Below are 26,709 nucleotides of genomic sequence, written 5' to 3'. Positions count from 1 at the left end.
TAGGATTCAGAGTCAGGCAGCTGATAAATGATAAAGCCAGAATGTAAACTAAGATGTACTGAATGTGGAATAATGATGCTACATGGTTCCCAGTTATTTTGAATGATGTATTTTCTGTCTTACAGAAATACACATTTTTTTCAAAATAGGATCTGAATCATTATTAATAAAGGCCCTCGAGTAACACTTAATGTTGTGGGGAGGGAGGAATAGAGAGTAGAGCAGAAATAATTAGAGCTTTCATTGTCTAATTAGGAATATTTTACAAATGTATTACTGGCAGGAATAAATGTAAATTTTTTTTTTTTTTAAGGAGCAGAATATGATTGTGACAGGTGGCTTAGCCTGGTGGAATGATTTTATTGTCCTTGCATGTTATAACATAAATGATCGTCAAGAAGAGGTATGTTTTTGTTCTCTCAGAAATAATAGATTTTTATATTTTAAAGATTTAAGCATTATTTAAGGACTTACCAGGTGGCTCAGACAGTAAATAATCTGCCTGCCGAAGATCCCCTGGAGAAGGAAATGACAACCCACTCCAATATTCTTGCCTGAAAATCCCATGGACAGAGGCAGGCTACAGTCCATGGGATCACAAAGAGTTAGACACAACTGAGTGACCAATGCTTTTCACTTTCACAAGCATTGTTTGATCTATATAAAAATAACCTACTGAAAATGAACGAGACATTTTCCTTTAAATCAAAAATTCCACATTTTTAGCTAATGGGATTTTCATTTCAAGTTACTGTTTTAAAAAAAATAAAAGGAATAATCAGGACTTCCATGATTAGTTTTTCTAATGATTTTAGCCATTCTCTATGAAGTTTGTAACTAATAAAAAATAGTTAAAAGTTGAAAAGTTTGTAAGAATGTCTGTTCTTAGAGATATATTGATTGATTGATACATTTATTTTTTGAGAAACTGCATCTCCTGATGTCCTGTCTAAATGTGCAGGTCTAAAAGGACTATCTCATAATAGTACAGCACAGTTTTGATCACTCATCTTTTAGCTATTTGTAGAATGAGCCTACTTTGTCAAAATGGAAACATCCATTTATTATTAATGCTTAGATTAGTCTTTAGCTCCTCTTACTTGAAAAAAAGTAGATTAAAAAACAGCATGTCTAAAGTATTTAGTCATCCATGGTAGGTATCTTCTTTTTACAGCTGTCTTTATTTTTATTTTCTATAGCTCAGAGTGTATTTGCGAACCTCAAATCTGGACAATGCTTTTGCTCATGTCACCAAAACACAAGCAGAAACATTACTGCTTAGTGTCTTCCGGGACATGGTAATAGTTTTTAGAGCAGACTGTTCAATATGCCTTTATAGTATTGAAAGAAAATCTGATGGGTAAGTATATAAAATATACAGAGTCATTTTTTGCTCTTATTTATCATGCTTCCTCAGTAGCTTTATTTCTCAAAAGTTATTCTAATTTTATATTTGGTTTCCTTTGTTTTAGGAGTTTTAAAAAGCAAGGAATTTCAATTAGTGATCTTCGTATGGTAGTTATTTTTTAGCTACCAAAAGAAATGAACTATAAAGCTTTACCAATTTTTTCAGCTAATCTTACTGGACTCATCTGAAAAAAAAAACTAGTTTGGGATGGGGTAAAATTTTAAATATTTTACACATCTTGATAACAAGTTGTTACTAATTATCCTAGTGTTCTAGAAACTTGGGGAAGCTTTAGGGCCTTAGGAAGCATGACCTTAGCAGACTCTTGTACATTTTCACTGGCCTAGATGGCTGTAGTCTGGAAAAGGAAAAACTGACAGTCTTCTTGCTGTTTGAGTGTGTTGCCTATATTCTTCTTGGCAGCAAACTGACTTGCAGCATTTAGACCACACTTCTTGAGTTTTATTTTGTTCTCAGATGGCTTTTGTTTCTTTTTATAAAAATGCTATGAAGTGCATATTTCCTGAAGTAGCTTAGTATTTGAGGATATCTTTTATAAAGATAAAAATTAACAGGTCACCTTAGATAGAACCCATTTCCTTCCTCAGCCAACTATTTCTCAGCTGACTAAGCTATTCCTGTAAGCTTCTTCCCAATTTCTTTTTTCTTTCTATATCTTACTCCCTTTTTATCCCTCCCCTCATCTCCATTTGTGTTCTTGGGTGCCACAGCCTTGTCAGTCTGCTGTTTAAAGGATACTTGGGGAGGCTGAAATGGTAGGTAGAAAGTTATTTGGGGCCTCTATAAACATAAACTCGTATTATTTGTAGTGGAAATGGGGGAGAAAAAAACTCATTAGAATTGTTGAGGTGTGTGGTTTCTTTCTCTTTTACAGTCCAAATACTGCTGGTATTCAGGTTCTTCAGGAAGTATCCATGTCACGCTACATTCCTCACCCTTTCCTAGTGGTATCTGTCACCCTGACATCAGTGAGTACAGAGAATGGAATCACCTTGAAAATGCCACAGCAGGTACCATTCTGTTATCAGAGCTCTTTAGAGTTTTCGGTTCTTTGTGTTTTGATTTGATATTAGGAACTATTCATTTGTTCAGAAAATACATACTAAATATCTAGAATTTGCCTTGTGTGAAGATGCTGGGTTACAGTGGCAACTAAACAAACATGGTTTTTGCTAATACTGGAAAGAAATAATTACATAGATAATTAATTACAAATGTGATGTGTATACCAAAAAGTAATACAGATTACTGTGTATACCAAAAAGTGATATAGGTTACTGTGTATAACAAAAGCCTGGAGTAGTCTAAGCAATCACAGACGATTTCTCTATCATTTAAACTGAAACCTGAAGAATAAGTGGTGGTTATCTAAGTAAAGAGGAATTTCAGCCAGAGGAAACAGTTCAAAGGCCTTTAGATAAGAGAGAACATGACACATTCAGGGAATTAGAAGAAATTTCACAGTGACTGGAACATAGAGTATGAGAGTCTTATTGATACTATGGACTTTGTCTTAAAGTCTAAAGTGTTTTAAGCTAGATATTCTTAGATTTAAGCTTTGTAATATTAGAGAAAACATTACAAAGGAGGAAAATGAACCAGAGTTGGACAGAAGTGAATGAAGGGAGAGCAGCTGAGAGGCCATTGCAATGATCTAGGTGAATGGTGTTTGTGGCACAAACTTGGGTAGTGAAAAGAAGATAGAAAGAAGTAGAAGGAATATGACATATAGAGGACTCCATGATTAGTTAATTATGAGCAAAGAGAAGGGATACTCCCATAGCTTCTGGTTAAAGTAACTGTGTGGGTAACGTTGCCACCAGGACCCAGGTTGCATAAATTATGTTTCCAAACTTCATGTCAATGTGGAACCCATCTTCAAAGAAAAGTTCTGTGTGGATTTACTTGTCATCCCTGTCTGTCTAGTCTTTTAAAACTTCCTATTAAGGCACTTTCACTGAGTGCCTTTAAAATACAAGTTCCATTTTCTCTGAAAACTCATATTTCATGTAACCAGATAATAAAAAAAGGAATGTTTTACAAAAGAACTCTAGCTAAAAGATATGGAAGGAATTTGAGAATTAAGAATCAGTTTTGCGGCCTTTGAAAAAATGAGTGGATTCAGTGACCACTGGTTGAAACCAATGAAAGGTTAATGGGAACTTCACAATGAAGGTATCGAGTTGTCATGCCTAAGCCTTATTAGTCAATCTTAGCATCACTAAAAGTAGGAGAACCAGATGTGGCATGGTTCTTGTGGTGATGCAGCCTGAGGTTCACATGAAGAATTACTGCCAAAAGCATTGAGCCTGAACTGAATCAAGCTTCTTGAGTCATCTTCTAGTCATCGAAAATACAGGGATAGTTCAGTTCAGTACAGTTGCTCAGTTGTGTCCGACTCTTTGCGACCCCATGAATCGCAGCATGCCAGGCCTCTCTGTCCATCACCAACTCCCGGAGTCTACCCAAACCCATGTCCATCGAGTCGGTGATGCCATCCAACCATCTCATCCTCTGTCGACCCCTTCTCCTCCCGCCCCCAATCCTATCCAGCATTAGGGTCTTTTCCAACGAGTCAGCCCTTCGCATGAGGTGGCCAAAGTATTGGAGTTTCAGCTTCAACATCAGACCTTCCAATGAACACCCAGGATTGATCTCTTTTAGGATGGATTGATTGGATCTCCTTGCAGTCCAAGGGACTCTCAAGAGTCTTCTCCAACACCACAGTTCAAAAGCATCAATTCTTCGGCGCTCAGCTTTCTTCACCGTCCAGCTCTCACATCCATACATGACCACTGGAAAAACCATAGCCTTGACTAGACGGACTTTTGTTGGCAAAGTAACGTCTCTGCTTTTAAATATGCTATCTAGGTTGGCCATAACCTTCCTTCCAAGGAGTAAGTGTCTTTTAATTTCATGGCTGCAGTCACCATCAGCAGAGATTCTGGAGCCCAAAAAAATAAAGTCTGACACTGTTTCCACTGTTTCCCCATCTATTTGCCATGAAGTGTTGGGACCAGATGCCATGATCTTAGTTTTCTGAACGTTGAGCTATAAGCCAACTTTTTCACTCTCCTCTTTCACCTTCATCAAGAGGCTCTTTAGTTCTTCTTCACTCTCTGCCATAAGGGTGGTGTCATCCGCATATCTGAGGTTATTGATATTTCTCCCAGCAATCTTGATTCCAGCTTGTGTTTCTTCCAGCCCAGCATTTCTCATGATGTACTCTGCATATAAGTTAAATAAGCAGGGTGACAGTATACAGCCTTGACGGACTCCTTTTCCTATTTGGAACCAGTCTGTTGTTCCATGTCCAGTTCTAACTGTTGCTTCCTGACCTGCATACAGGTTTCTCAAGAGACAGGTCAGATGGTCTGGTATTCCCATCTCTTTCAGAATTTTCCACAGTTTATTGTGATCCACACAGTCAAAGGCTTTGGCATAGTCAATGAGGCAGAAATAGATGTTTTTCTGGAACTCTCTTGCTTTTTCGATGATCCAGCAGATACTGGCAATTTGATCTCTGGTTCCTCTGCCTTTTCTAAAACCAGCTTGAACATCTGGAAGTTCACGGTTCACGTATTGCTGAAGCCTGGCTTGGAGAATTTTGAGCATTACTTTACTAGCATGTGAGATGAGTGCAATTGTGCGGTAGTTTGAGCATTCTTTGGCATTGCCTTTCTTTGGGATTGGGATGAAAACTGACCACTTCCAGTCCTGTGGCCACTGCTGAGTTTTCCAAATTTGTTGGCATATCGAGTGCAGCACTTTCACAGCATCACCTTTGAGGATTTGAAATAGCTCAACTGGAATTCCATCACCTCCACTAGCTTTGTTTGTAGTGATGCTTTCTAAGGCCCACTTGACTTCACATTCCAGGATGTCTGGTTCTAGGTGAGTTATCACACCATTGTGATTATCTGGGTCATGAAGATCTTTCTTGTACAGTTGTTCTGTGTATTCTTGCCACCTCTTCTTAATATCTTCTGCTTCTGTCAGGTCCATACCATTTCTGTCCTTTATCGAGCCTATCTTTGCATGAAATGTTCCTTTGGTATCTCTAATTTTCTTGAAGAGATCTCTAGTCTTTCCCAATCTGTTGTTTTCCTCTATTTCTTTGCACTGATGGCTGAGGAAGGCTTTCTTATCTCTCCTTGCTATTCTTTGGAACTCTGCATTCAGATGGGGATATCTTTCCTTTTCTCCTTTGCTTTTTGCTTCTCTTCTCTTCCCAGCTATCTGTAAGGCCTCCTCATACAGCCATTTTGCTTTTTTGCATTTCTTTTCCATGGGGATTTTCTTGATCCCTGTCTGCTGTACAATGTCACGAACCTCTGTCCATAGTTCATCAGGCACTCTGTCTATCAGGTCTAGTCCCTTAAATCTATTTGTCACTTCCACTGTATATTCATAAGGGATTTGATCTAGGTCATACCTGAATGGATTAGTGATTTTCCCTAGCTTCTTCAATTTAAGTCTGAATTTGGCAATAAGCAGTTCATGATCTGAGCCACAGTCTGCTCCCGGCCTTGTTTTTGCTGACTGTATAGAGCTTCTCCATCTTTGGCTGCAAAGAATATAATCAGTCTGATTTCGGTGTTGACCATCTGGTGATGTCCACGTGTAGAGTCTTCTCTTGTGTTGTTGGAAGAGGGTGTTTGCTATTACCAGTGCGTTCTCATGGCAAAACTCTATTAGCCTTTGCCCTGCTTCATTCTGTACTCCAAGGCCAAACTTGCCTGTTACGCCAGGTGTTTCTTGACTTCCTACTTTTGCATTCCAGTCCCCTATAATGAAAAGGACATCTTTTTTGGGTGTTAGTTCTAGAAGGTCTTGTAGGTCTTCATAGAACCGTTCAACTTCAGCTTCTTTGGCGTTACTGGTCGGGGCATAGACTTGGATTACCGTGATATTGAATGGTTTGCCTTGGAAACAAACAGAGATCATTCTATCGTTTTTGGGATTGCATCCAAGTACTGCATTTTGGACTCTTTTATTGACCATGATGGCTACTCCATTTCTTCTATGGGATTCTTGCCCACAGTAGTAGATATAACGGTCATCTGAGTTAAATTCACCCATTCCAGTCCATCTTAGTTCGCTGATTCCTAGAATGTTGACGTTCACTCTTGCCATCTCCTGTTTGACCACTTCCAATTTGCCTTTATTCATGGACCTAACATTCCAGGTTCCTATGCAATATTGCTCTTTACAGCATCGGACTTTGCGTCTATCACCAGTCACATCCACAGTTGGGTATTGTTTTTGCTTTGTTTACTTTAATAACATTCTATAGGAAAACTTCAGGTCATTAATGTGGAGGAAAAAAGAAAAGAGTCTTTTAAGTAAGACTTTAGAGCTATAACAACAAAATGCAATGCATAAGATCATTTGTATCTTGATTCAAATAGGCTACAAAAAGACACTGTTAAAACAATTAGTGATATTTAAATATGGACTGAGAGATGACTCTGAGAAATAGTTCTAAATTTTATTAAATTTAGATGTGATGTTGGCATTGTAATTATGTAATCAAATGTCCCCATATTGACAGATGCCTATTAAATGTATAGGAGTAAAATGGCATGATATCTTCCTTTAAAATACTTTGGCAAAATAAGTATTAATAAAAAGAGAAAAGGGATAGGTGAAACAAACCTTGGTAATTGTCAATCTGAATAATGAGAATTAGATGGGGGGGTGTACATTTTATGTTCTTTCCATCATGTTTGAAGTCATATTAAAGAAAAAAGCTTCTTGAGTATTCTTGATAGAGTAGGCAGTCAGAAGATTAATAACACTGGGTGCCCCATTTTAGTTAAGAGGCCCCTTTACAAAGAGGAGATACTTAACTTTGTAAAGAGCAGAATAACAAGTTGAAAGATAGAAGAGGAAATAGACTGATTACATCTTGCACAGAGAGAAGGCCAAAGTTTAAAAAGCAAAGCAAGTCTTGATTTAACAACAAAAAACCAGCAATGAGAACCGTTCAACAGTAAGGTGGCCTCCCTCAGGAGACAGGTGAGCTCCTTGTCTCTGAAGCTCCAGTGAGAATTACCTACCAGGGACTTTTAGGGTAAGAGATGCTTTGTTGGGTTCCTTCAGATTTAAGACCTTGAGGATACATGTGGTCCCAGCTTTTGTGTTACACTTAGTTTCTGTAAAGTTCATCAAAGTTGCTTGAGAGGGCTGTGATGGTCACCTGTTCTTATGTACTGTGATATTATCAGTAAAAAATGTTGACTGCTTGGATAGAGCTGAAGGGAAAAACAAAATTTTGTGGAGTTTTTTTTGCTGTGCTGGTTGTTCACTGCTGTGCAGACTTTTCTCTAGTTGTGGCAAGCGGGGGCTACTCTAATTGCAGTGCACAGCCTTCTCAATGTGATCGCTTCTCTTGTTGCAGAGCACTGGCTCTAGGGTGTGTGGGCTTCAGTAGGTGCAGCTCCAAGGTTCTAGAGCACAGGCTCGGTAGTTGTGGCTCACAGGCTCGATTGCTCTGGGGCATGTGGGATCTTCCCAGACCAGAGATCCAACCCATGTCTCTTGCATTGGCAGGCAAAGTCTTTACCACTGAGTCACCAGGGAAGCCCTGTTTTTGTTTTTGTTTTTTTTTAATGAAATAGTATAAAATACAGTGGTGAATTTACTATCTGAAAACTTAAAAGTGGTCATTATGAACATTAACATATTTTAGTGAACTGCAGTGAATGTTCTTCGGGTCTTTGGAAGCGTTTGAGGAGTTTGTCACTGTGGGGGTGTGTGTGTTAGTCACTCAGTCATGTCCGACTCTTCATGACCCCACGGACTGTAGCTCATCAGGCTCCTCTGTCCATGGAATTCTCCAGGCAAGAATGCTGGAGTAGATTGCTATTCCCTTCTCTAGGGAATCTTCCCAACCCAGGGATCTAACCTGGGTCTCCTGCATTGCAGGCAGATTCTTTACCATCTGAGCTACCAGGGAAACCCATTTGTCCCTATGCCAGTCTCCAAACAGTCATACCGTTTGATTCTTGGGATTGCATGTTCAGTTTCCTCTCCTCTCTAGTTCTTATAATTCTCACACAGCTTTTCAATTCCATTTTTCCTTCTCCTAACTCCAAGTTATTTACTGTTTCTCATGTATATGGACAGATTTTCAAATTTTTATGTGCTAAATTGGCGATGGAAGACTCCTTTTTGAGTAAAATTCTTGAGCTTTGTGACAGTTGCTTACAGATTTTGGGGGAGGGGGGTAATTTTCAAATTCCTGCTTTTTAAATTAACATGCTTATTACCTACCTGGATGATATAGAGCAAAAATGAGTGACAACGTCTATGAGTATTCAGCACCCTTATGCCATTTCTTTACACACAGTCTCTTGTGTCTTAGAGCAGTACAAATGAGCATTTCATATATCTGATTATTTTTTGCAAGTAGAATTCATAGGGTGATGATTGTTTTCCTGACTGAACCCTAAATGATAATGGAGCTTAAATCCGTCCAGCCAGCAGGAGTCAAAGCTAGGACACAATCCCATGTCATTTTAATAATCATCCTTTCCTTCCTAAAACTCATTCCTTCTTTGGTTAGTGGCATCATGCTTTGTTTCTCCTCTAGCCTTCAAAAGTTTAGCCAGTGGCCCTCTGCTCTGTTGCTCCCATATATTTGCTTCAGAAAATTCATCTGTTACCTTCAGTTTACCAGCCTTACCGTTATAGTTCAATGGTTCTGGTATTCATCTCCAGTTTAGTCATCTCACAAAATTTTTAATCTGGAATTCTTAAGATTCTTTCTAATTTAATGGGCAGTGAAAGGAAACTCTTCAGATTCCCGTTCCTAAGTTATTATCTCCTTCTAACTTCTGTCCATGAAGACCACAACTTCTTTAGCACCTCACCTAGATTCAGCACCCTGAAATCATCTTTGACTCAGCTTTGTTTTTTTACCCTTCATGTCTAGAATATGTGTAGGCTTTTGGTTTGTTTTAATCAAAATGTTCTTCCTCTTTACAAGTGAAAATGACTTGATAGCTGAAAATACACTTTAAAGCAGTGCTCCTCAAACTTAAAGCTGGGAATCCTAGGTTTTCTACTTGGGGGTTTGATTGAAATTTTTCTTAATAAAACGCAGACTATTTTACTTCATTCCTGAAGTCACCACCCATGATATCGTCCTCCCCTCAGTCATCCATCCTGAATAACTCTGAATTTTTAATAACTCTTTTATTCAAGGACCATAAGTAGTGGCTTATTTCCTGATATATTTTTACTTGACTTTCCAAGCTCTCCTTGAAGGTCTATTACCATCAGTATTTTTTCTTGTAATATCCCTAATCTAGCCAGATTGTTCTCACTTTCCCAGTAGAACTATTTTATCTTCTTGTGTCATTTATATTTCATTCTTCAACTAAAGCACCAAACGTCTTTCTCCCACCCATGTATGTCATCCTCACCCTTCAAGTCACACTTCATCCTTAATCCTTCTCTAGCTATGCCGACCAGGTCACTGAAGCAATGTCTCACTTCTATGAACTTCTGGAAGTCTCTTAGTTTTTTCAGGACAATTCAACTCTGCCATCAATTTGAATTCACTTTTTCATTAATTATTAATTGCATTGTGTTAAGCTTGTACTACTGGAGCCAGACAGCTCCTTGACTCCAGCGGAGTCTAACAGAATGACTGACCATAATGCACACTCAGTATTGTTTGTTTAACCTGTAAGCATTATGCCTTGGCAGGGGAAATACTGAAAATATACCTGTTAATTCATATGAATCCAATTTATTTTCCTTTCAGGCTCGTGATGCAGAGAGCATTATGCTAAATCTGGCAGGACAGCTCATCATGATGCAGAGGGACAGGTCCGGCCCTCAGATCCGAGAGAAGGACAGCAACCCTAACCAAAGGAAACTTGTGAGTTAAATGCAAGTCACTTAAAATGTAAAGAATGTCTGGGAGAAGGTAAGGGGATAAAAGAATTTAAGAGGAGAATATTGTCTTGTGATTTGGAAACTGGGCAAGTATATAAAATTAGTTGTAAGCCTTTGGGTGCAAGACTGTGAAAACTGGAGGATAAGATCCTAAAATGATAATAAAATGTTCTGTATGTCAGATGTTACTGCTTAGGCGTTATTGTTTGGAATAATTATAATGGAAAAACAGGATAAATTGGTGAAATTCCTTGGGGGAGGGGGGTTGTTTTGTTTTTAGATTTAAGTACACTTACTTTGAAAGGCAGGGAAGTATTATTAACTTCAAACAGATTCCTCTAATTTTCCCCAGAATTTATACTATCATTTTGAAAGACTTGAGAAACTAGTACCTGGGAAAACTTCATCTACAAATTTAATGGGAAAAGAACTGATTTCAGTCTCTTCTTCTCCAGTTGCCGTTCTGTCCTCCTGTTGTACTAGCCCAGTCTGTTGAAAATGTCTGGACCACGTGTCGTGCAAATAAACAGAAGCGTCACCTGTTGGAGGCCCTCTGGCTGAGCTGTGGAGGTGCTGGGATGAAAGTCTGGCTCCCTCTTTTCCCCAGGGATCACCGCAAGCCCCATTCCTTCTTGTCCCAGCGGATCATGCTGCCTTTCCACATAAATATCTACCCACTGGCTGTTCTGTTTGAAGATGCATTAGTTCTTGGTGCTGTCAATGACACTCTGCTCTATGATTCTCTGTATTCTCGGAACAGTGCTAGGGAACAGCTGGAGGTGCTCTTCCCTTTCTGTGTCGTGGAGAGAACCTCTCAGATCTACCTCCATCACATTTTGCGTCAGCTGCTGGTGAGGAACCTCGGGGAGCAAGCTCTGCTCTTAGCCCAGTCCTGTGCCGCGCTGCCTTACTTTCCTCACGTGCTGGAGCTCATGCTCCATGAAGTGCTGGAAGAAGAAGCTACCTCACGGGAGCCCATTCCCGACCCTCTGCTTCCCACGGTGGCAAAATTTATCACCGAGTTCCCCCTTTTCCTGCAGACAGTTGTTCACTGTGCCAGGAAGACTGAGTATGCTCTGTGGAACTACCTTTTTGCAGCTGTTGGAAACCCCAAGGACTTGTTTGAGGAATGTTTGATGGCTCAGGATTTAGATACTGCTGCATCTTACCTTATTATCTTACAGGTAACAATTCTCTTCTTACAAATGTATAAGAATTAGCATAAACCTAGAGGAAAAAGAAAGCAAATGCCCTTGGTTGGCACTGTGATCATGCTTAAAGAACTAGTTCAGGGACTTCTTTGATGGTCCAGTGGTTAAGACTCCATGCTCCCAATGCAGGGGGCCTGGGTTCAGTCCCTGGTCTCAGGGATCTAGATCCTGCATGCTGCAGCTAAAGATTCCACATGCTGCAACTGAGACTCGGTGCAGCCAAATAAATAAATACTAGGAAAAAAAAAGAACTATTAGAGTCAAGTTTTATGTTCAGTTTTTATCTTTACTTTTGAAGAATTCAATCTTAATATATGATGGCAGAAAAATACTACTAAAAAGTATTGCAGGGTTGGTTTTTTTTTTAATCCTGTTTGCCCATAAATAGGCCTAAAACAAATTAATGAGTTTACAGTGTTATTTTGAATAATATAAAAGGGATGTCTTGTATGTGTACATATATGTATATATATTGTGCTTAGTCGCTCAGTCATGTCGAACTCTTTGTGACCCCATGGACTATAGCCCACCAAGCTGCTCTGTCCATGAGAATTCTCCAGGCAAGAATACTGGAGTGGGTTGCCATGCCCTCCTCCAGGGGATCTTCCCAACTCAGGGATCAAACCCAGGTCTCCCACATTGCAGGCGGATTCTTTACTGTCTGAGCCACCAGAGAAGCCCATGTATGTATATACATATAGTGTATTATAATACATATAATAATATGCACATATTACATAAGATTATCAAAATATTATATAAGAAGCATACTAGTAAATAATTATTTTGAATATTAGTGGGTTTATCTGAGCCCTCCACAATAATCTCTCTCCTTGTACCATGGAATTGCTGAGAGGTAAAAGTTCTTTCAAATTACCACAGAGTTGGTTTTATTGTTCCTGTCAGCTTATTTGCTTCATGGCAGCTGACTGAAGTCAGAGGAGATATTCTGGCAAAAGGTGGGTGGCCCTGAGATTCTGACTATTCTTAAAAGGCCACACAATCATAAAAACAGAAACAAGATAAATGCAGTTTTTTGTTTGTTTGTTTGTTTAATTTAGGTCACTGCTTAGATTTCAGTGATCTCCCAAGCAATGAAATTAGAAACTTTATCAGGATTCCTAAGTTGTGACTGACAGATAATAATTATAGTTAAACTTGCCTGTTAGGCGCCTCTCCATGAAGGCCAGGGCAAGCAGCAAGATTAAATCTGTGAAAGAACCACTGTGGATGCCCATTGTGTAGCAGTACTACATACTGTTGCCCAAAGCAAATTTTTTTATTAAGTCACATCCTCAGAAAGCTCTGTCACAGGACATAGACCAGAGCTTTTTTGGAGTCAGAAAGACAAATTTATACTCTTGCTTTTCTGCCGATCTTCAACAAGTTGTTTATTTCTTTGTTTAGAACATATATTTTTATTTCTCTCTCATCTAACAGTCCTGTTTTGGGGAACCAGATTTCTTTCATTTTGGATTTCTAACACTCTTGAGGGCAGGGGATTCTCAAATGTGTGGTCTACAGAATTCTGGGGATTTCCAAGACATATTCAGAAAGACTTCAGAATCAAACTAATTTTCATATTAATACTGAGATACTATTTACCTTTTTATCCTGTGCTTATATTTGTACATGGGCATTACACTCTGCATTGCCATGCAATTACAATTTTTAAAAAGTTTTAAATGCATAATTTCAACAAGTTGTTTAACTCAGTTTTCTCATGTTTAAAATGAGAATGATATACCTCTTTTGAGAGTCACTAGGAGAAATAAAAAGAAAGAATGTATGTAAAGTTTAAGATATCTGGCAGTAATGGGAGTGCAAGAAATCATAAATTATCTTACACCAGGGTAGTATTTGCCTCACTTCTTCTTGTATGGTACTTTTTAATGCTTCTTTTGATTTTACTAATACATTATTCCCTACAGTGCTATATCTGCATTACTTGTCTGGGTTTAGGGAAGTGTGGAGATAAAGAATTACTCATATCTTCTCAAATCATTTGCAGTATAAAAGGAATTCTTGGTTGTTTTTCTAGAACATGGAAGTCCCAGCAGTAAGTAGGCAACATGCCACCCTTCTTTTCAACACAGCCCTGGAACAAGGCAAGTGGGACCTGTGTCGACACATGATTCGATTTCTGAAAGCCATTGGCTCTGGAGAATCTGAGACGCCCCCATCCACACCTACAGCTCAGGTTAGTTGAAGAATTGCACAGCTTTTCTAGGCCACGTACCCATGTGGCATCTTCCTCTAACCATACTGCACCTTGTGTGTAATCACAGGAACCCAGTTCAAGTGGTGGTGGATTTGAGTTCTTCAGGAATCGAAGCATCAGTTTATCCCAGTCAGCTGACAGTGTTCCTGCTGGTAAATTCAGCTTACAGAAAACACTAAGTATGCCATCCGGTCCTTCTGGAAAAAGGTAAAAGAATGAAGAACTGTTACTGCTTTTAGGACATTCTATAACACATTGCGTTTCAGAGTATTTGTAAAATTGGATCTTACGAAAAAACTATTTGATCCGATTGCAATTCCTTTTTACATTCCCCAAAGGCTTCCCTTTTTTCTTTCTCCTAAATTCACTTCTTTATTCTTTGTACAGTTTTTGCCCTTTGTACTAGAATAGGTCTTGATGTGCCCATTCTAAATGTGACTAACATTAAATTACCTTTGATAATAGAGGACCAGAATAAAAAGGAAGATAGATCTGCAAATAATTCAAAAGCCTTCTTACAGCCAACAGTCTTCCCCTTCTTTCCCAGTGTACCTTTTGACAAAAAGAAAATTTTAGTCCTCATGTACTAGACTCTTGTGACTCTTTTGAGTGGAGAAGTCATTAAACACTTCGTGCCAAAAAAGTGTATCCCGGAGCCTGCAACCTGCATTACACGTAGATAGGTTACTATGCCCTGAAGGGTAGCTCTGAACTCATGCTGAACATTGTAAAATAGATTTTCCTCATCAATATACAGGCTTCCCAGAGGCATACCAAATCCATAGACATCTCAAAACTCAATACTGGACACTCCATTGCACTCCAGAGAGAAGAGATCCAGCTCCACCCACCAGAACACCGACACAAGCTCCCCCAACCAGGAAACCTTGACAAGCCACCCGTCCAACCCCACCCACAGTGAGGAACCTCCACAATAAAGAGGAATTTCAATCTACCAGAATACAGAAAGGCCACGCCAAACACAGCAATCTAAACAAGATGAAAAGGCAGAGAAATACTCAGCAAGTAAAGGAAAATGATAAATGCCCACCAAACCAAACAAAAGAGGAGGAGATAGGGAAACTATCTGAAAAAGAATTTAGAATAATGATAATAAAAATGATCCAAAATCTTGAAAACATAATGGAGTTACAGATAAATAGCCTGGAGACAAGGATTGAGAAGATGCAAGAAATGTTTATCAAGGACCTAGAAGAAATAAAAAGGAGTCAATATATAATGAATAAGGAAATAAAGGAGATAAAAGACACTCTGGAGGGAACCAACAGTAGAATAACAGAGGCAGAAGATAGGATAAGTGAGGTAGAAGATAGAATGGTGGAAATAAACGAAGGAGAGAGGAAAAAAGAAAAAAGAATCAAAAGAAATGAGGAAAACCTCAGGGACCTCTGGGACAATATGAAACGCCCCAACATTCGAATCATAGGAGTCCCAAAAGAAGAAGATGAAAGGCCATGAAAAAATACTTGAGGAGATAATAGTTGAAAATTTCCCTAAAATGGGGAAGGAAATAGTCACAGAAGACCAAGAAACCCAGAGAGTCCCAAACAGGATAAACCCAAGGCGAAACACCCCAAGATACATATTAATCAAATTAACAACGATCAAACACAAAGAACAAATATTAAAAGCAACAAGGGAAAAACAACAAATAACACACAAGGGGATTCCCATAAGGATAACAGCTGATCTTTCAATAGAAACTCTTCAGGCTAGAAGGGAATGGCAGGACATACTTAAAGTAATGAAAGAGAATAATCTACAACCCAGATTACTGTACCCAGCAAGGATCTCACTCAGATATGAAGGAGAATTCAAAAGCTTTACAGACAAGCAAGAGCTGAGGGAATTCAGCACCACCAAACCAGCTCTCCAACAAATGCTAAAGGATCTTCTCTAAACAGGAAACACAGAAAGGAGGTTTAAACACAAACTCAAAACAACAAAGTAAATGGCAACAGGACCATACTTATCAATAATTACCTTAAATGTAAATGGGTTGAATGCCCCAACCAAAAGACAAAGACTGGCTGAATGGATACAAAAACAAGACCCCTATATATGCTGTCTACAAGAGACCCACCTCAAAACTAGGGACACATACAGGCTGAAAGTGAAGGGATGGAAAAACATATTTCATGCAAACAGAGACCAAAAGAAAGCAGGAGTCGCAATACTAATTTCAGATAAAATAGACTTTAAAGGCTGTGAAAAGAGACAAAGAAGGACACTACATAATAATCAAAGGATCAATCCAAGAAGAAGATATAACAATTATAAAGATACATGCACCCAACATAGGAGCACCACAATATATAAGGCAAATACTAACAAGTATGAAAGGGGAAATTAACAATAACACAATAATAGTGGGAGACTTTAATACTCCACTCACACATATGGATAGATCAACTAAACAGAAAATTAACAAGGAAACACAAACTTTAAATGATACAATAGACAAGTTAGACTTAATTGATATTTACAGGACTTTCCACCCCAAAACAATCAATTTCACCTTTTTCTCAAGTGCACACGGAACTTTCTCCAGGATAGATCACATCCTGGGCCATAAATCTAGCCTTGGTAAATTCAAAAAAATTGAAATCATCCTAGTCATCTTCTCTGACCACAATGCAGTAAGATTAGACCTCAATTACAGGAAAAAAACTATTAAAAATTCCAACATATGGAGGCTAAACAATACGCTTCTGAATAACCAACACATCACAGAAGAAATCAAAAAAGAAATCAAAATATGCATAGAAACAAATGAAAATGAAAACACAACAACCCAAAACCTATGGGACACTGTAAAAGCAATGCTAAGGGGAAGGTTCATAGAATACAGGCATACCTCAAGAAACAAGAAAAAAATCAAATAAATAACCTAACTCTACACCTAAAGTAACTAGAGAAGGAAGAAATGAAGAACCCCAGGGTTAGTAGAAGGAAAGAAATCTTAAAAATTAGGGCAGAAATAAATGCTAAAGAAACAAAAGAGACCATAGCAAAAATCAACAAAAATAAAAGCTGGTTTTTCGAGAAGATAAACAAAATTGACAAACCATTAGCCAGACTCATCAAGAAACAAAGGGAGAAGAATCAGATCAACAGAATTAGAAATGAAAATGGAGAGATCACAACAGACTCCACAGAAATACAAAGGATCATAAGAGACTACTGCTGCTGCTGCTGCTAAGTTGCTTCAGTCGTGTCTGACTGTTCGACCCCATAGACGGCAGCCCATCAGGCTCTGCCGTCCCTGGGATTCTCCAGGCAAGAACACTGGAGTGGGTTGCCATTTCTTTCTCCAGCTATATGCCAATAAAATGGAAAACTTGGAAGAAATGGACAAATTCTTAGAAAAGTATAACTTTCCAAAACTGAACCAGGAAGAAATAGAAGGTCTTAACAGACCATCACAAGCACAGAAATCGAAACTGTAATCAGAAATGTTCCAGCAAACAAAAGCCCAGGACCAGACGGCTTCACAGCGGAATTCTACCAAAAATTTAGAGAAGAGCTAACACCTATCCTACTCAAACTCTTCCGGAAAATTGCAGAAGATGGTAAACTTCCAAACTCATTCTATGAGGCCACCATCACCCTAATTCCAAAACCAGACAAAGATGCCACAAAAAAAGAAAACTACAGGCCAATATCACTGATGAACATAGATGCACAAATCCTTAATAAAATTCTAGCAAACAGAATCCATCATCATATTAAAAAGATCATACATCATGACCAAGTGGGCTTTATCCCAGGAATGCAAGGTTTCTTTAACATCTGCAAATGAATCAATGTAATATACCACATTAACAAATTGAAAGATAAAAACCATATGATTATCTCAATAGATGCAGAAAAAGCCTTTGACAAAATTCAACATCCATTTATGATAAAAACCCTCCAGAAAGCAGGAATAGAAGGAACATACCTCAACATAATAAAAGCTATATATGACAAACCCACAGCAAACATTATTCTCAATGGTGAAAAATTGAAAGCATTTCCCCTAAAGTCAGGAACAAGGCAAGGATGCCCACTTTCACCACTACTATTCAGCATAGTTTTGGAAGTTTTGGCCACAGCAATCAGAGCTGAAAAAGAAATAAAAGGAATACAGATAGGAAAAGAAGAAGTAAAACTCTCACTGTTTGCAGATAACATGATCCTCTACATAGAAAACCCTAAAGATTCTACCAGAAAATTACTAGAGCTAATCAATGAACATAGTAAAGTTGCAGGATATAAAATTAACACAAGAAATCCCTTGCATTCCTATACACCAATAAAGAGAAAACAGAAAGAGAAATTAAGGAAACAATACCATTCACCATTGCAACAAAAAGAATAAAATACTTAGGCATATATCTACCTAAAGAAACAAAAGACTTATATATAGAAAAGTATAAAACACTGATGAAAGAAATCAAAGAGGACACAAACAGATGGAGAAATATACCGTGTTCATGGATTGGAAGAATTAATATATTGAAAATGAGTATACTACCCAAAGCAATCTATAGATTCAATGCAATCCCTATCAAGCTACCAATGGTATTTTTCACAGAACTAGAACAAATCATTTCACAATTTGTATGAAAATATAAGCAACCTCGAATAGCCAAAGCAATCTTGAGGAAGAAGAATGGAACTGGAAGAATCAACCTGCCTGACTTCAGGCTCTACTACAAAGCCACAGTCATCAAGACAGTATGGTACTGGCACAAAGATAGAAATATAGATCAATGGAACAAAATAGAAAGCCCAGAGATAAATCCACGCACCTATGGACACCTTATTTTCGACAAAGGAGGCAAGAATATACAATGGAGAAAAGACAATCTCTTTAACAAGTGGTGCTGGGAAAACTGGTCAACCACTTGTAAAAGAATGAAATTAGAACACTTTCTAACACCACACACAAAAATAAACTCAAAATGGATTAAAGATCTAAACGTAAGACCAGAAACTATAAAACTCCTAGAGGAAAACATAGGCAAAACACTCTCTGACATAAATCACAGCAGGATCCTCCATGACCCACCTCCCAGAATATTGGAAATAAAAGCAAAAATAAACAAATGGGACCTAATTAAACTTAAAAGCTTTTGCACAAAAAAGGAAACTATAAGCAAGGTGAAAAGACGGCCTTCAGAATGGGAGAAAATAATAGCAAACGAAGCAACAGACAAACAATTAATCTCAAAAATATACAAGCAACTCCTGAAGCTGAATTCCAGAAAAATAAACGACCCAATCAAAAAATGGGCCAAAGAACTAAACAGACATTTCTCCAAAGAAGACATACAGATGGCTAACAAACACATGAAAAGATGCTCAACATCACTCATTATTAGAGAAATGCAAATCAAAACCACAATGAGGTACCATTTCACACCCGTCAGAATGGCTGCTATCCAAAAGTCTACAAGCAATAAATGCTGGAGAGGGTATGGAGAAAAGCGAACCCTCTTACACTGTTGGTGGGAATGCAAACTAGTACAGCCACTATGGAGAACAGTGTGGAGATTCCTTAAAAAACTGGGAATAGAACTGCCATATGACCCAGCAATCCCACTGCTGAGCATACACACTGAGGAAACCAGAATTGAAAGAGACGCGTGTACCCCAATGTTCATCGCAGCACTGTTTACAATAGCCAGGACATGGAAGCAACCTAGATGTCCATCAGCAGACGAATGGATAAGGAAGCTGTGGTACATATACACAATGGAATATTACTCAGCCATTAAAAAGAACACATTTGAATCAGTTCTATTGAGATGGATGAAACTGGAGCCCATTATACAGAGTGAAGTAAGCCAGAAAGAAAAACACCAATACAGTATACTAATGCATATATATGGAATTTGAAAGATGGTAACGATAACCCTATATGCGAGACAGAATAAGAGACACAGATGCATAGAACAGTCTTATGGACTCTGAGGGAGAAGGTGAGGGTGGGACGTTCTGGGAGAATAGCACTGAAACATGTATATTATCATATGTGAAACAGAACACCATTCCAGGTTCAATGCATGAGACAAATGCTCAGGGCCGGGGCAATGGGATGACCCAGAGGGATGGGATGGAGAGGAAGGTGGGAGGGGGGTTCAGGATGGGGAACACATGAAAACCCATGGCTGATTCATGTCAATGTATGGCAAAAACCACTACAATATTGTAAAGTAATTAGCCCCCAACTAAAATAAATAAATTTATTTTAAAAAAAATAGATTTTCCTGTTTTGTGAGGTCCTTGTGTTCCCTCCTGTGTTGTTATGTGGTCTTGGCTCTTGGTTTTTTTCTCTTCCCTAATCCTTTCTTTTACATCCTGTGTATATTCTTGCTACAGTGTCTGACACAGAATGAGAGCTTACTGAACATTTTTATTGTGATGTTTTACAGCTTTTTCATATCAGAACCATTAATACACCCGCATTCCCAACAGACACACTCAGACACACACACACCATAAACAAGTTAAATGCAACCGTGAAAGACTATAAAACAGTTGCCAGGCAAACAGTAGCTACTCAGCTATACCCTGAAAGTAAGTGGTGTTTAATATATACTAAGTGCTCACTGAATGCCAGGCACAATTCTAAACATTTCTGTGTATAGGTCTTTCAGTAACAGCTCCATATGGGTAAATATATTGTTATTATCCACATTATACAGGTGAAAAACAGAGGCCCAGAAAAATAAACTTGCTTTGTATTCACAAAACTGTGTGGCAGAGCCAAGTTCAGAATGCAGGTAGTCCTGCTTCAGTACTGCTCTCTCTGAAGGCACCCCATCACCCCAGTACCAAACCAGTTGTAACACATCAGTTCATAGGAGTAAGGGATAATAGATGATATTTAGTCGTTCATTTTTTTAAATCTGTTTTTTTCTTATGTGTCTGTATAACTCACATTAAGAGACTACATTTCACTTTCCTTCTCTTTAATCTCCTTGATCTGATCTCCTTCCCTCTTTTCATTGGTCTTTTCAAATACAGCATTTATTTACTTCCTTTCTTTACTTCATCCAGTCATTATCCCCTTCCTGGTTTGGCTTTGTCAGTCTCCTGTTTGTTTTCTATTCTGTACTTTTATTTTACAGACATGTTTAAGAGGCTACTTACTGTGTTCCAGCTATTGCTCAACAAGCTCTAATACTTGATCTTCCTCTTCCCTCAAATCTCTTACCTCCTTGTCAGCATTTTCAGTGCTACTTCATAAGAAGTATGTGAAGATTGTTCTGTAGCTTACTTGTGTTCCCACTTACAGATGGAGCAAAGACAGTGACTGTGCTGAGAACATGTATATTGATATGATGCTCTGGAGACACGCTCGGCGTCTCTTAGAAGAAGTTCGGCTAAAGGATCTCGGCTGCTTTGCAGCCCAGTTAGGCTTTGAACTCATTAGTTGGCTGTGCAAGGAGCGTACCCGTGCTGCCCGAGTAGACAACTTCGTGTTGGCCCTGAAGAGGCTCCACAAAGATTTCCTTTGGCCACTTCCCATCATCCCAGCTTCTTCTGTCAGTTCTCCTTTCAAAAATGGAAAATACCGAACAGGTAATTAGAGGCTTTGTGTTACTTATACAAGAATTGTATTTGCTCCAAATGTTTAGACATTTTTCTGTTAATTGATATTCAAGGAAGTCTTTTCATTCCAAGCTTAGATAAAAGCTGACTTTTTGTAGATCAGTTGGAACATCCACGATTTGACTAAGGATGTAAATAAAAGTAGATCATGTGTCTCTAGGTCTTATGACTTTGAAGTTTAATTTATAAATCCAACCAATTGTTTTCTCAGATTATCAACAAGTTGAGCATTGACTGAGTATAGAAGCTATCACACTTTTTTTTTGTAGGAAGTTTCCTGCAATGCAGGAGACCCCGGTTCAATTCCTGGGTCAGGAAAATCTCCTGGAGAAGGGAACAGCTACCCACTCCAGTATTGCGGCCTGGAGAATTCCATGAACTCTAATGTACATGGGGTCGCAAAGAGTTGGACACAACTGAGTGACTTTCACTTTCACTTTGGCATTGGTTAGTCACAGATCTCAAAATGAGCTAAATTGTGGCTTACCTGACAGGATTCATTCCAGAGAAATGGTAAAAATGCATCTTTGAGAGCTTGGGCCATCTTCTAAATTAGGAGAGGGAAAAGTGAACTGTATTTTGGTAAAAAAAAAATTTTAGGTTTTTTAGTTCAGGTTGTAATCACTATTACTTATGAAAATTCAAACAAAACCCTTTTTATTATGGCATTTGGAAGTTTCATGTCATCTTAAAACCAAGGAAAATCATTTAAGGATGAATAAGGTTTTGCCTAGTTTCTAGTAAGTTAAACAATGATAGAAGATGACTGCTGGGTGGCATTATCTAGTCAGTCCATTCTGTTCCAGTCCAGCCTCCATGGTTCATGGATGGGTGATGGCGGTGTAGGGACATTAATTGGCTTCGAACTTTTAGTATTTCGGGTTGGTGGGGGAAGAGAAGCTGAAAGAACTGAATTGGAAATGGCAGTGTGTGTACCTTTAATTCCCCCCTTTTTTTTCCCCTTTGTTTCCTACCTTGCAGTGGGAGAGCAGCTGTTAAAGTCACAGTCAACTGACGCATTTTTAAACCTCGAGATAGATGCTGGTGTCTCTAATGTCCAACGAAGTCAGAGCTGGCTCGGCAACATTGGCCCTGCTCATCATGAAATAGACACAGCCTCATCTCTCGGGCCACAGATGCAAGATGCCTTCCTGTCACCTTTATCTAATAAAGGTAGATATCATTTTAAATCCTAGCTCCTCATTAGTTTCTTTGGAGGAAAGTTTATATGCCATATGTAGCATTTCAAGAGAGCTTCACTTATTTCAAGATGTGTCCTTGAGAATTAGCATTAGTATCTGCTGGAGAGGTGAATAGTTACTAGCCCAAAGCCAAAATGACCTTGATTATACTTTGCCGTGTTTATTTTACATAAATGAAACAGGTAAAACCTCACTAAACAGTAATAAATGAACCTTTGTAATCAATTTTGATGATACAAAAACACTAACTTTGAACCTCAAGTAAGCAAAACTTTGTCCACGTGTAAAGAATTCCATGCTTCTCATAGGTGGACCTGTATTGTAAAAAATTGTTAACAATTACCTTCTGTTTTTTATTTCAGCTGTAAAAAAATTATGGGAAAATTTTTTTCTCTTGTAAATTCCTGCGTGATACCCTTAATTTTGCATCTCAGCCTTCAAAGCCTAAGATATTAGTCTGACCCTTTACCAAAAAATGTGTGTCAACTTCTGCAATTATAGTAATGGGTGAATTACAAATTGAAGAAGCTTTAAAGTGATTTATGTTGTTTAGATTTATATAGGAACTTAAGTAGCAGTTGATCTGATTTTCTGCAGGTTTTTAATGGCCAGGCATTCACCTGATGTTTGATTTTCAGTGTGTCATCTCTGTTACCTGAGCTGCTTCTATGTAGGGAGGCATATAGAAGCCATGGCTTCTTTTATTATAGTAGAATACATGTAAAATTTACTACCTTAAGGATTTTTAAGTGTACAGTTTATTTATATTGTTGGGCAACCAACCTGCAAAACTCTTTTTTATGTTGCAAAAGCAAAACTTTATACCCATTAAAGAAAACTCCCCATCTCTCCCTCCCCCAACTCCAGACAGCTACATTCTATTTTCTGTCCCTGTGTAATTGTCTTTTTGTGTCTGGCTTATTTCACTTAGATAATGTTCTCAAAGTTTGCATCCTTGTAGCATGCATGGGAATTTCCTTCCTTTTTTGGGTTGGGCAATATTCTATTGTGTTCAAACCACATTTTGTGTATCCATTCATCAGTGGCCACTTGCATTGCTTCCACCTTTTGGTTATTGTGAATTATGCTGCAAAGAACGGGGGAGTATTGTGAATATGGGAAGTCTCTTTGAGACCGTTTTCAATTCTTCTGGGGATTGTCAGCTCATGTAGTAATTCTATTTTCAACTTTTTCCTCATAGCAGCAACCCCACTTTACATTCCTATCAACACTGGCAGGGATTCCAGTTTTGCCACATCCTCGCCAACACTTCTTTGATGATTTTGTTGATAGTAGCATCCTAATGGACCTGAGGTGGCATCATTGCTTTTCTTTAGAAAACTTTTTAAAGAGATCATTTCAAACATATTTTAAAAGGATAAATAATACTATAATGGACACCTTCCCTCCAACCCCCACTTCAGTTATTACCAACTCATGAATAAATTTGTTGATAAAACACTTTCTCCTTCCTGTATTATTGAACTAAATCTAAGATACGATATGTTTTATTTGTGAATGTTTCAGTATATATTTCTAAAAGGACTTTTTTGAAAATAATGCCACATCTCTCTAAAAGTTTAACAGTAATTCCTTAATACCATCAAATATCCAGTAAGTATTCAAATTCCAGCTGTTTTACAATGTCATAATATTTTTTGGTTTAAAAGAAAGTGACAGTCACTCAGTCGTGTCTGACTCTTTGCGACCCCATGGACTATACAGTCCATGGAATTCTCCAGGCCAGAATACTGGAGTGGGTAGCCGTTCTCTTCTCCAGAGGATCTTCCCACCCCAGAGATCAAACCCGCATTCATTGCAGGTGGATTCTTTACCAGCTGAGCCACAAGGGAAGCCCAAGAATACTTTGAATCAAGAGCCAAATAAGATTCATACACAGTGATTATGTTTCTTAAATTCCATTTTTAGTGCTTGTTCCCCTTCCTCATCTCTTTTTTTCTTCTTGCAATTTATTCATTGAAGAGACTTGCTTCTGTGGATTTTCTCATGATTGGATTTTAGTTGATTGCATCTTCGTGGTTTAAACAGTTTCTGTATTTCTTGTAGATTGGTGACTGAATCTAAAGACTTGATTGGGAATCCTCTGGTGGTCCAGTGGTTAGGACTCTATTCTCACTGCCTCAAGGACCTGGAAACTAAAATCCCACAAGCTGTGTGGCACCTCCCTCCCCCCAAAAAAGACTTGAACAAATTATAGCTAGGTTTGTTGTTGTTTCTAGAGGTAGGCAAGACTGCTTAATAGGTAGTGGTGTATTTTTCTTTTCCATGGCACATAATGCCTGGTTACCTCTCTGATGATTTTTTTTAATATCTTCTACTATTTAATGTAACATGGGAATTTTAGTAGTGGATTTACTGTTTTGGTCTCAAAATCCTAAAGAGGAAGCAACATCTGAGAGAGAGCTAATATTTTTAATTAAAGGAAAACATACATTAAGCTAGTTTGTGACTTTTGACAATTCTTCATCAGGTGATGAATGCAGTATTGGTTCAGCCACGGACTTGACTGAAAGTAGCTCCATGGTGGACGGAGACTGGACAATGGTGGATGAAAATTTCTCCACACTCAGTCTAACCCAGTCAGAGCTGGAGCATATCTCCATGGAGTTGGCGAGTAAAGGGCCTCACAAATCCCAGGTCCAGCTTCGGTAAGTTTCTCAGCATTTTGGAAGCATAGAATGCCTCCTCAGGGTGTTTGGGCAAATTGGCTGTATAGGCTGCTTTCCCGATAACGACTGCCCATCTCTTCATCCATAGATCCTTCCTAGCATCAGTCACTGTGTTTCTGCTTCTGTATATAGGTATTTGCTCCACATCTTCATGGAGGCAGGATGTCTGGACTGGTGCATTGTTATAGGCCTGATTCTTAGAGAATCCTCAATAATCAACCAGATTTTGGTTATTATACAGACTTCAGAGGTAGATGGAGAGATGTTACAGAACATAAAGACAGGGCTGCACGCTGTGGACCGATGGGCCTCCACAGATTGGTAAGTTATTAGGCTTGTTACCTTGACTCCTTCCCTTTCACATTAAGGCTTACTTCTGGTTCATTTATTTGGAGATTTGTAGGTTGCTGGAAATAAAAACTCCTTTTGTATATTCATTTTTAAGATTATTTTCTTTAGATACCATTTTAGACCCAGTTATTTTGAATGAGTCATATCCATTGTTGTCAGTGAATGTGTGTCACTGAGAACTAATACAGTACAATTGACCTTAGAACTAGGGTGGACTTGAGATTTCTAGTTCTGTGGAATTGAAGGTGATAACCTAAAAACAAGATAAAAATTTAAGGTCTGTGTGAGTTGAACATTCCATGGCAGTTACTGACAAGCCCAAAATAAGAATAGTGAATGGAAGTTAGAAGAGCCTGGAATCTACCCCCTTTCTCACCAGTTACCTGTGGATTTGGGATTTCCCTCACTTGGGTCTAGTCTTCCTTAATTGCCAAATTCATTTAGGTTAAATGTTCTCTGAAGGTCCTGTTTTTCAAGTCTGAAAATCCTATTAATGGTGTTGATGATTATAGAATATGCTTTTTAATTGCAATACTGGATAAAGAATATCCATCTTTGCTGTTTGTGCTCACACTTACATCACGTGTAGCCCTCTCCATGAGGGCCTTGGCGTCTCAAACCCTTTCCCTTCCTACCACCTCTGTGCCTCCTCCTGTACCCCATAATCTATCACTGACCCTGCTGTATCAGTGCTTAGTAAGAATCTATCCATAACACGCTATGGAGCCTTTTGAATGTGGCTAATAAGAGCTAATTTCCTTTTTCTTCTGCTTAGTCCTGGATACAAGCCATTTTTAAACATCATTAAGCCACACCTGCAGAAGCTTAGTGAGATAACAGAAGAGCAGGTCCAGCCTGAAGCCTTCCAGCCGATGACTGTGGGTAAGACTCCTGAACAGACTAGCCCCCGGGCAGAGGAGAACAGGAGCTCCTCGGGCCATGGGAGCATCCCCCAGGGCGAGGTCGGAGGTAGCAGTTTGGTCAGCCGGAAAGAGGAGGACACAACGCGAGGAGAGGAGGAGGAACCTTTTCAAGATGGGACTTACGACTGTTCTGTGTCCTAACAACA

At 38.6% G+C, this 26,709-nt stretch overlaps 1 protein-coding gene across 10 annotated transcripts in view; it reads left to right on the top strand.

The window, feature by feature from the left end:
- RIC1 (RIC1 partner of RAB6A GEF complex) overlaps nt 1-26,709 on the top strand; it is a 158,769-nt gene that overhangs the window by 99,216 nt on the left and 32,844 nt on the right. For 7 of the 10 annotated variants that reach the window (XR_014056895.1, XR_014056884.1, XM_081500979.1 and 4 more), the window contains 12 exons: nt 314-403; nt 1,200-1,360; nt 2,304-2,439; nt 10,206-10,322; nt 10,795-11,523; nt 13,592-13,750; nt 13,839-13,978; nt 21,081-21,367; nt 22,379-22,570; nt 25,091-25,268; nt 25,422-25,610; nt 26,416-26,522. Coding sequence is in view for 6 of the 10 variants with exons in the window: in XM_081500979.1 (XP_081357105.1) it covers nt 314-403; nt 1,200-1,360; nt 2,304-2,439; nt 10,206-10,322; nt 10,795-11,523; nt 13,592-13,750; nt 13,839-13,978; nt 21,081-21,367; nt 22,379-22,570; nt 25,091-25,268; nt 25,422-25,610; nt 26,416-26,522 (2,485 nt within the window). In the remaining 4 variants the exon portion in view is untranslated. Of the gene's footprint in view, nt 1-313; nt 404-1,199; nt 1,361-2,303; nt 2,440-10,205; nt 10,323-10,794; nt 11,524-13,591; nt 13,751-13,838; nt 13,979-21,080; nt 21,368-22,378; nt 22,571-25,090; nt 25,269-25,421; nt 25,611-26,415 lie in introns of all 10 variants that reach the window. The other 3 variants (XR_014056881.1, XR_014056901.1, XM_081500949.1) reach the window with 1 other exon arrangement.

This window comes from Giraffa tippelskirchi, chromosome 1 (genome assembly GCF_054371585.1).
Source record: "Giraffa tippelskirchi isolate mGirTip1 chromosome 1, T2T-mGirTip1v1.2.pri, whole genome shotgun sequence".
NCBI classification, from domain to species: domain Eukaryota; kingdom Metazoa; phylum Chordata; class Mammalia; order Artiodactyla; family Giraffidae; genus Giraffa; species Giraffa tippelskirchi.
Note: the sequence above shows the minus strand (reverse complement) of the source record. Positions and strands in the feature narration are given on the sequence as shown.